Source organism: Bactrocera neohumeralis, chromosome 5 (genome assembly GCF_024586455.1).
Source record: "Bactrocera neohumeralis isolate Rockhampton chromosome 5, APGP_CSIRO_Bneo_wtdbg2-racon-allhic-juicebox.fasta_v2, whole genome shotgun sequence".
NCBI classification, from domain to species: Eukaryota; Metazoa; Arthropoda; class Insecta; order Diptera; family Tephritidae; genus Bactrocera; species Bactrocera neohumeralis.
In genome coordinates this window covers 65,054,069-65,064,887 of record NC_065922.1, presented here as the reverse complement: position 1 = coordinate 65,064,887, position 10,819 = coordinate 65,054,069, and the positions used below count along the sequence as shown (strand labels likewise).

Sequence of the window (10,819 nt, the reverse complement as noted above, 5' to 3'; positions counted from 1 at the left end):
CCTGTGTTTCAGAATTTTTTATTAACGTAATATAATTTTTATTTTCATTATAATGACTCTCTTGGTTTACTCGACTTTTGATTATTCACAGTGGTAAATGTCACATTCATTTTGGAGCACTTCGAGAATTCCGTATACTTTTAATTACTAAATCTCTTACAAAACTTTTAAAATGTGTTATTCGAAGAACATTTTTCTGGTTTTTAAGGGTTACGTATTACTTACTTACATATTTTGTTAATATATGTACGCTCTTTTATAATTCAATATTATTTTAAAAAGTTGTAAATTATACTGAGCTCCATTTTTGAAGTTTGAGTTTTTCATTTACAATTTTTTAATTTTTTAATTTTTCTCTTTCTCTTTCTCTTTCGTTTTCAGTTTTTATTTGTAATGATTTTTTTTTCATTTATTATTTTGTTTCAACTTTTTATATTTAGAGATTTTGAATTTCTTGTAGATTGTCTTAAATTTGGCATCTGACATTTTAAAGTAATAATGTAAAGTAGAATATAGGAATGCCGGATATATAAATCACTGAAAGGTACCCCGAATTTTAAAAATGTAACGTAAAACGTGGGACAACAGAACTGAAAAAAGAAAGTTGTAAATTTTTTTCTCTAATTTTTCAAAGAGTACGGTCTTTTCTTTTCTGCTCAATAAACTGCTGTAAAATGCCTTATTAATAAACATTGGATTTTCCACTACCGGCGCATATACGAAACCGAAATCTACACTTATTTTATTTATATGGTATAATCGGCTTAGGGTAAGTAATTTGCGAGCATTGCTCCAAATTGTTTGAACGCTGTTTTCCCGCTTCCTTTTTCCAAAGAGACCAGCATTTAGACTTTAGTTTCTATGAGTTTAACTTAATTCACGTGTTAGTACATATAACATATTTTGATCGGTTATATGATATTATTCAACAGGAATACTTATACAGCGTTGCTTGCGGCGGAATATGTAACGTTTTTAACACAATTTTGCACGTTAGTTTGCTGTTATATTCAAGAAAACTCACATGCGAATTGAATTTCTTTTTTTATTGCAAAATAATTATTAGTAAATGCCATATTTATATAGGTTTTCCCTGTCGATATGTCGTCGTCGCTTAATAAAATAGCACTGAGCCGAGAATATAGCAGTGTAAATGGCGCAAAAATATTTTTAAAATTAAAATACCCGCAGAAATAATTATAAATCTAGTGCCAGCAGTGTCGCTAGTCACTCAGGAAAACAACTTCTCGACGATAATCATAACAGCCGGTTCTACGCTACTGGAATTGATCTGGATTTTATCCGGCCAAGGGCTGTGCTTTCGAAGATCTAACCTCGTTTGGATCAGTAAGCTTTAGAACAACCCCCCGGCAAAGTAAATGGTACGTAATTGTATTTGAAAACAAAACATAAACATATAATAATACAAATAACAAAATAATGCACTACTCGTGAGCCTGCTCGGCGTTCACTCAAGAAAATAACTCCGAAATTTTTAAAATGCTTCAAATGAAACGGAACATACAAACTGTTTAAATTAAAATAATAAAAGCAGTAATAATAATCAGTTATAGAAATAATAATAAAATATAATAAAATGTAAAATAATAATAATATATAAAAATAATAATAAATAATAACTTTATTTGTCACTACTTCTGCGCTTTATTTCTTTAGATGTTTATTTTTCCTTTAAGGAGTTATTATATACTAGAATTTGCAAAAAATCGATTTTTTATTTTATTTTCTTAATGTTAATGTGTGTATTTAAGAATACACACAGAAAGTTCCGGTGAATATTTTCGAAATCGATTTTTTTTAGAAACCGCCATTTTGTGAAACAATATTATTTTGCTTATTCCTTCGATTTGCTTTAAGATTTTATTATTACTTTATTTTTTTATTTTATTTTTTTTTCTTACATTACTTTAACGAAATCTGTTTGGTTTTTTGATTTCATAGGATCCAGTTCAGAGATTTAGTGGTCACCGCTAAACGTATTTTTTGAGAGGAGCTGCCGCAGATCAGCTGTAGTTCCTTTCTAAATAAATATTTTTACTAGTACTAAGTCTTAAAATACAGTTACAAATTGCCATAAAATGTGTACAAATTTTTGTTTCAATATTTTTAAAAAGTTTGCTCAGAAAAATATCTGAAAAATTCGCTGTTTTTGGCCTTCTAACTGTATATAACACCTTAATTTTATTAAATAATCTGAAATAAATTTTTTTAACTGAAAAAATAAATAAAATGTATTTAAATTAGTTTGAAATATGTAAGTATATTTATCGTGTTGTTTCTTTATACAAATCTTATGAATATTTACACAACATAGGGTGAAGTTTTAAGCATTTAAACACTTTACATATAAAATAGGATATTTGGGTACACTTTCATTTACAAATTAGCAACTAGTATGGTAACTCTTAAATTGTTAATTGTTATATAATTAGTTTTTGCGCATTAATTTTGCTTTTTTACTTTTTGGTTTAATTTTTTTAACATTTTAGTTATGCCAATTTTAAATTCATACATTATTAGTGCTTAATTAGCTTTTTTAACTTTTTAATGCCGATTTATGGTGTACGTTTTTTCTATTTTCACTAATGCTGTTGAGCATTTTTTAAGTTTATTTCGACATTAATTCAAATTAAAAATTATATATTTCGAATACATTAAAATAATTATTTATATTTTTTATTCATAAATTTGTCTTACAATTGTTCTCTTCCTCAATATTGTTTTTTGTTTTGATTTGTAAACGCAATTGTTCAGTGTTCGTTAAGTGTACAAAATTAATTCGAATTATTACATTAAGTGTCATTAGTCAGTAGTCTCACTTCATATACAACTAGCTACATACATTTATATAGTAAGCTTATACTATGTCACAACACACATATATTATGGTGTGTGTGTGTGCTTTCGCCTACAACTAACTTATCGCAATACTGTTTAGTATAGTCGTAAATACAAACATATACATATATAACTACATATGTATATGTGTTTGTATGATTAAACACAATGAGTGTGATTAGTGAGCAATGGTGCATAATGATTTGATTTCAATTACAACTAATTAAAATTAATCCGCGCCTTAATGAAATATCTTATTGGTTTTTGCTCTACTGCGCATGCTTAGCTGTCTTTAGGCTTTTGATTTTGTGCCAACAACCGAAAAGTTTCCCAGACAGCTTTTTGCGCGCTGCTTTGCTTCACAAATTTTGAGATTATTTCAAAATAATCTTGCTTTATGCGTTAAGAGCGCTTAAGCGACTTCAAATTTTACACCATATTCTAATAGGTCGTCGTGGGCCAAGCGATTTTGGCGTCAATGCGCTTGTATGCCAACATGCAGTGCTTGCCCTTTGACGCGAAACGTACATCCTGTGGGCATTCGGCGTCATTCAATAGCGTTTCCTCGCCATCGACGAGCTTGAAGAGCGCATAGTCTTGTGGATTGGTGATGCGCGCCTTGTGTGCAATGATTCGGCAGACGTCGCGCGTAGTAGTGTGTGGGCGCACGGGCAGTGTACGCGTTTGCAATGAGCCGTTGCATTCGTCGGGTATGATAACGCGCAGCACTGATGAGCAGGCTGGCAGCGAGGAAGAGCGCCACTGCAAAGAAGTGGAAAAAATATTATCTAACTATTAAAAATTTGTTAAGTGCGTAGTGCAATACTTACATCCAGCGAGCCCGTGCCGTTTTCGCTCTCCGAAGCCATGAAGCTTTTGAGCACATGCACAGCGCTGCAGAGTGCCGTCAAGTAGTAGCCCGCCTCGCCACTCAGCAATGTCGGCTGCAGCAGGCCCCACATGAATTCAGCCTCAATCTCGGCGCCTACGAAGCCACACTTGGCCACCACATATACCAGCACGGGTAGGAAGTCGTCGGCGCCTAACTGCTGGCCGCGTGGACAGCCGGTGGCCTCAAATATTGTTGAAATGATGCACAGAAATAGATCTAGCTTTTCGAGCGGCAGTTCGGCCTCTTGCAGGCGCTGCAATAATGCGGAAATTGCTTGCAATGATGTGGGTGATGGCGGCGTAACTGTGGCGCGTATGCCAAAATCAGCAGGACTGCGTCCGCAGGCGTATTTAACATTTTGTGCCAATAGTTGTATGTCCTCCGAGCGTTTGTAGTAGTCCACGAACATGCCGTAGAGATGTTCGCGCAGCGGCAGCACAACCAATTCATGCATAACAGTCTCGAGTATGGCGTCCAAATTGAGAAACTCGTCCGCCTTGAGACGCGAACGCGCCGCTTCGATTTCCTGATGGAATTTACCCTCGCCATGCTTCACGAGATAGTTCTTCATGCCGTTCATGAACTGACGCATGTTGCGCATAACGACCTGTGGCGCCGCTTCGCGTGACTCCTTAGTGCAGGAGATGAAGTTTTCGATATTGCGCGCAAATGTGGAGCACGGATCTTGTGCGAGTTGTAGTGTGCAAGCGCGCACCAGTTCGCCGGGACCGCCGTTGGGCGCGTTCAACTTGTTGCGTGGGTGACCTGCGTATGATAAGACCAGTTAGATATGAGACAAACAAGGTAATAAAATTTAAAATTGGAAAAATCAAGAGCGCAATAAAAATTTTACGAGGTGTATGAGGTGGGCTGAGCTCTTTTTGATTCAATTTCTGTACAAAATAATTTTAAAAATCACTAGTTTTACTCTTTCAAACGGCCCCTATATCTTAAATTATCTAACAGGTATTTCAGGCAGTCACTTAATTGAGTCAATTATCAAATTACCCACACCTTCCACAAAGGTTCTACATTTTCTATAGTTGTTAGTCGAACTCACCACATACTAAACACCACAGCCACAATAAGAAACGCTTAAGCACCTCAAAGCAGCTAATATGCACTCTTTCCTCATCTAAAGGCTTGCATAGTTTTCGATAGCGTTTGTATAAGCGCTTATTTTGGGTCACTGTCAAACCGAATCCTCTCGTCTCTGTTATATGATTCGTGCTTAACAAGATGTTTCCACAATCATCGAGTCGGAAAAACTGCTTAATATCGTAGTGATCATGGTTGATTCGGCTCGTTGGATGACAAAGATCACCTGAATTTGTAATGAGATCAGCTTCAGAGGAACGTGGTGTACTATCCCGATCGGGACATTTGCCAATAGCGCCCATTATAGAGCTAGCTAAGGCTTCAGTCTTAAGTTGATTGCGATTAATGGCACAGTCTTTAATTACCTGATTTGCGCAGGCGTTTCGTATTGGTGTTTCCTCAACACCATTGAAGCTCATTTGCAGCGATGATAAACTCGAAGTTATTGTGCTACGCGAAGTCTTAGGTGCAGCTTCGCTAATTTTTCGTTTACATTTCATATGATTTGTTGTATGTGATTGATGTTCTGGCGGTACCAAACCAAGTTGTATTTTCTCTTTAAATAGCATATCACAGAAACGTGTTTTCCTCTTTCTCTTACGAAGCGCGCGTGCTGCGCTGAGCTCTCGCTTTCCGCAGCTCGTATATTCTGGCTCCTCAGGAGTTGTAATCACATTCTTTTCACATGTCGGCACCGGTTGAGTTCTTTGCTGCAATAATTCATCTTCGAAATCAGCCGAGAAGAAGTTCGTTATGTTTGCCGGATTTGGTACAATTTCCCATTCCGACATGAGTTCCAGAAACTCGGCTTCCTCCTTGTAGTTGCGCACATGTTCAGGATCCTGAAAGAACTCCTCAGGATCCAATATTTCCATATGTCTACTATACAAGGAACTCGAAGGTTTACTAACTTCGTCACTATGTTCTGTCGTTTTTTTAATGCGTTTGTGTCGCTGTTCACGCGCTTTCTCATTATGCGGGTTCACGGCTTTTTCGCACGACAACTTTTTGAACCAATTCATGGTGTATATTATAAAGATTTTTTCCTGCAAAAACGAATTGTCGAAAACGAAAGTTTCTCATCGGCACACACGGAGTAGTGGTGCGCGTACGGTACAAACCGAGTAACACAGCTGATACTAAGCGACTCAATGGCTGTACCAAGCACTTTTTGTGTGAATCAAACGCTTTTTCTGAAATCTGTTTTCAATTTATACAATTTTCTGTATTCACTAAAACAGCTGTGCTATTAAAAACTCAATTTAGCGCAAAATCGTTTTCGTGTCGACCGCACTCATACAAGCCGATCACAATGTCAAGCGTGATCGTATGAATTATTAAAGGCCAACCCGTCACTTTAAGTGCTTTTGTTGCTCACACGACGAACGCAAAATGATTACTGTTGCATGCCACATTGTTCAGTAGCGATTTTATAATTAAAATAATTGCGAGTAGATTCTACTGAGCGTTATCGCCGCTCGCTGCTCTCGGCATTCTCCCCAAGAATTATATGCTCGCTACCTGGTCACGCGTGTGGTGAGAGTCATGCTGGTATGTACGAAATTACTTATCTGTTCCGATCCCACAGCGTGCTGAGAGTAAGTACATAGATTGTGTCTCTGTTTACATACAGCGGAAGCGGACAAAAGCGAGTGAACAGCTGTAGATAGGTAGTGAGTTTCGTGCAAAGCCGTTTCCTTTTTTGTAGACGCGTGTGTATTGAGTGGTAATTTTGCAAACCATTTCAATACAGGGGAAAATCCTTTGGAAAATCAAGCAGCGCGAAAAATCCAGACTACCTTTGATCTTTTGCAATTTTGGTACAGTTGAGTAGGCAGAGCTATTGCGCAGCACGCAGGGATTACTGAAGTATTTAGTTTTATATATCTTTTTTGGAGTTCGACCAGCTTAACCAAACAGCAAAATCATGTCCCAACTAAACTCTATTTCATATACAAGTATGCTCTCTATACAAACGGCATAAACATAACTTTATCCAACTTAAGAAATCTCAATCTATAACTCGTACCAGCCTTCAGGATACATACACTTTAGCGATAAGAGGGTTGTGTCGGCATACGCACTTGAAGTTATAATCTATATGTATGTATGTATATTAATCTGTTATTAGGTTGTTCATAATGCCCGATATGCCATATTTTTAAGTAATGAGTTGATCGCACTGGAACTGGAGTTTAAAACTCGTGTGTCTAGATGATTGAAGGAAGTTTATGTTTATTTTGAGGAAATACAAATAGTGCAAATAAATTCTCGTAGAAATTGTTTCTTATGCAAACCTCAGCTGACGAGACCGTGGTGCTTTTTTTAAACATATTTTTTTCACACTGCCGATGTTTCTTTTTCTCAATAGCTGACAGAAGCCGTTGTGTCTAAAATGCATTAAATTTTTGAAGTATTGTACGGAACACTGTGTTACCTTTTGGCCTAAAAGTCGACTCTTTCGTTCTTTTCTTTCTTTATCGTTACTTTTTATTCACATATGTTGGTGTTAATTCTGTTTCATTGTAGCTAACAGAAGTTAGGTTAGGTTAGGTTAAGTAAAATTGTTGATCTTAAAAAAAATGGGATCTCACTTGGACAGCGTACAATGTCGGTTATTTGTGGTACTCCAAGAAAAATTTTGCATAAAGACTCTCATATATTGACAAAGCGCTTTGAGTCAGGTCCGGCTATGTCTGTGGGTTCGCCTCAGTCTTTCAAAGGCTGGACAATGGTGGAGAAAGTGCTTGAATATTTCTGATAAAGTAGCCGCTGTAAAGCACTTGTCCAAGTTTTCAGGGATGCAATTGAAGAACGAGAGAATTTCAGCGTGACTCCTTCATATACCCAGCATCTCTAAGACTTCGCAGCAATGCACTTGATAGCAATATCCATGGGTCTAATTTAATTTTCAATTTTTAATAATTGCGTGTTCAATCTTATGTTTTCTCCAAAGTGGTGACTCCACCATTTATTTACAGTTAACAAAAGCTACTACGTCGACTTTCGAGCTTAAGGATTAGTGTGTTTCCGAACGCCTGTGGTGCTCTTGCTGGTTTGTTCGTTTTGTTTTGACCTGAGCAATTTTTGATGAGTCCGTAGAATTATTTTATAATATTTTTAATCTACATTTTTCTCTGTGGATGACAATGTGCCTAATTGAAAAGACTTTAAGGGGGTATTCTGGTTTAGAAGCCCGAATTTAAGGTATTAATTTTGACGCGATAAAAAAAATCAAAAATTATTTTGACTATCCATTTTTTTACATGGTTTTTATTGCTATTCTAAGAATACAAAACATAAACAATATAAGAAAAAAAATTAAATTAAAAAAAACTGCAGGTCGACGAAGTAGAGACTGATGAAACAATGGCTTGTCCTGGTGTGCAGGATATAAATCCTGCGATACTATATAATGTATAAGAAAGCTCTGTGTAAAATTTCATGTGAATCGGTTGAGTAGAACTTGAGATATCATGCACACCGTTTCTATAAAAGTAGTTATGAGAAAAACGAGTTTAAAGTTTGAGAACTAGTCGCGCGCAGTCGGAGTCGGAGTCACAAAATGAGCTGTAATTCGGAAAATAATTTGAATTTCGAAAAATCCTCTTAGGAAAATTTTCTTGAAGAATTATACTATAAAAATATGCAAAAAAAAATCGATTTTTTCAAATTTCTAAACCAGAATACCCCCTTAAGACTAATGGTCAAATCAAAGCATGTCCCGAGAGTAATGGTGGTGTTCTCATATTCTTAAAATTGTTTAGATTTCGAGTTTTTTCTGGAAGTGCAATAATTTGATTGCTATTAAGGCTCCAGAGTGCAATATGTGTTATAGGATTTCCTGCCAAACAATTTAAAGCCCGAAACTTGGGTTTTCTTCACTTTTGGGTTATAACGTTGGAGTGTTGGATCTATTTTCCTTTTATATAATTCCATTAGTACAATAGAGAATTTTTGTAGTTAATTGTTAACATTTACTCAGAATAATTGAAACATTTTTAAGGTCTTCGTTATAAACAAACTTGACATTTAAACAAATGAGCACCACCCTAGTAAAATGTAAGTTCACTTTCAAAGTTTGCGAAATCATCAATATTATTTTCTTGTAATTCGTTTGGCGGCATTTCAAGCCAAACCGACTTATGGACTTAATTGTAAAATTAATAGCAACAACAATTAAGTATACATATACATTGGACTGCTTATTTGTATGTATATGTGTGCAAATTAAGTGGGTTAAAAGGAAATGAGTAGCAATGACTTGAAGCTCACTTGTCGCGCTTTCTGCATGACTCAAGCACGGTTTATTCATTCTTATTTATGTACATATATATTACTAACATACATATCTTTTTATTGTAACAATAACACTTTGCAATTTACTTATCTAAGCTAGAAGATGTTCTCTTTTTATTAGCATTTGTAGTATGGTTTATGAGCACATGCGCTCAGCGCTAAATATAGTTTACAGTAAAACTCCTATACAAATGTATGTACATATACATAATTATATACATATACTTACATATGTACTAAATAGAACGAGGCTAATTAAGTTATATTTTTGATAAAATAGATTTTTTGCCTATTTTTTTTTTTTTTAAACGCATATTTGAAACACGGCATTGAAAATGCTGATAAACATTTGTATGAGAACGAAGTGAGCATATAAAACATAAGCTGATAAAAGTGAAAAGAAAAACAAGAAAAACGGTAACTTCGCCTGCATTGAAGCTATAATACCTTACATAAATACACAATATTTTGTAGAAAACGTTGATTTTGATCAGTTAGATAGTATGGCAGATGTGTATGTGCTGCAGTGGTCCGACCTGAACAAGTTCTTCGGAGATTATAACGCTGCCTTGGACAAAAGCCCATGTTGAGTTTCGTGAAAATATATTGTGAAAGAAAAAAAGTTTTTCGATTGGTCAGTTTGTATGAAAGCTATACCATATACTATAGTGGTTCGATATTGGCGTTTCAACAAATGAGCAGCCCTTTGATGAGAAAAGAATAAGTGCAAAGTTTCAGATCGATGCAAAACGGGTGATCCAAATAAAGGTAATTTTTTCAATAGCCTTTTTTGACAGATCACGCTTGAGTTGTACCAAACTGTCATGTTATTTTTGTTCAAGAAAGACTAGCGCCTGAACAACCTTTACAAATCGTTCAACTTTTTTACCAAAATTCACGTTCTGTAATGAACATGTTTCGCGCTTCGCTTAACTTATGGTCAATATAAGTGACCTATTGAGCGTATTATTCGCAACACCATCACCTATCTTGAGACCCAGACTTATTATTGGATAATATTCGGCCGAATAGAACACATCCAGAAGAAAATGTAGCAGTCGTAGTCCATTGAGAGTCGAATCGGCGCCGTTCGCAGCAACTCGGTCTGACGTATGAAACGACTTAGCGCATTTTACGTCGAGATCTAAATTGAAAGCCTACAAAATGTAGCTTGTGCAAGAACTGAAGCGAGCTTCCGAAGCGACACCGCTTTATGGGCTTTTAAAAAGTTCCAAGAAGATCCGATGTTTTCGAGCCAAATTTTATTCAGCGATAAGGCCCATTAAATAAGCAAAAATGCCGCATTTTGAACGAAGAACAACCTGAAGAGATTCAGGAGCTTCCATTTCATACAGAAAAACAACGGTTTCGTGGAGTTTGTGGGCCGGTGGAATCTTCGATCCATATTTCTTCAAAAATGATACCGAAGAGAACGTAACGTAACCGTCAATGGCGACCGTTACCATTAGACTTTTTCCTGTGGATATATGTATGCAAAGTGTAAAGTCTATGCGCACAATCCCGCTTCGATTCAGGCATTGGAGCAAAACATCACATGTGTCATTCGCCAGTCGAAATGCTCGAATAAGTCATCGAAAATTGGACTCAACGGCTGGATCTGAGATTTGATAAATATAATCTACAAAAAAATAAATGTCAAAGAATGTTCTT

General features: G+C 35.9%; 1 protein-coding gene across 4 annotated transcripts in view; it reads right to left on the bottom strand.

Moving 5' to 3' along the window:
• Positions 1–714: 714 nt before the first annotated feature.
• The window catches only part of LOC126759147 (protein sprint), a 282,986-nt gene continuing 272,881 nt past the window's right edge, over positions 715–10,819 (bottom strand). For 3 of the 4 annotated variants that reach the window (XM_050473803.1, XM_050473802.1, XM_050473801.1), the window contains exons 8-9: positions 3,690–4,516; positions 715–3,621 (exon numbers count right to left, since the gene is read on the bottom strand). In XM_050473803.1, coding sequence (XP_050329760.1) covers positions 3,301–3,621; positions 3,690–4,516 — 1,148 coding nt within the window. In that variant the 3' untranslated portion in view covers positions 715–3,300. Of the gene's footprint in view, positions 3,622–3,689; positions 4,517–4,811; positions 6,242–10,819 lie in introns of those variants that run through there. The other variant, XM_050473804.1, reaches the window with a different exon arrangement.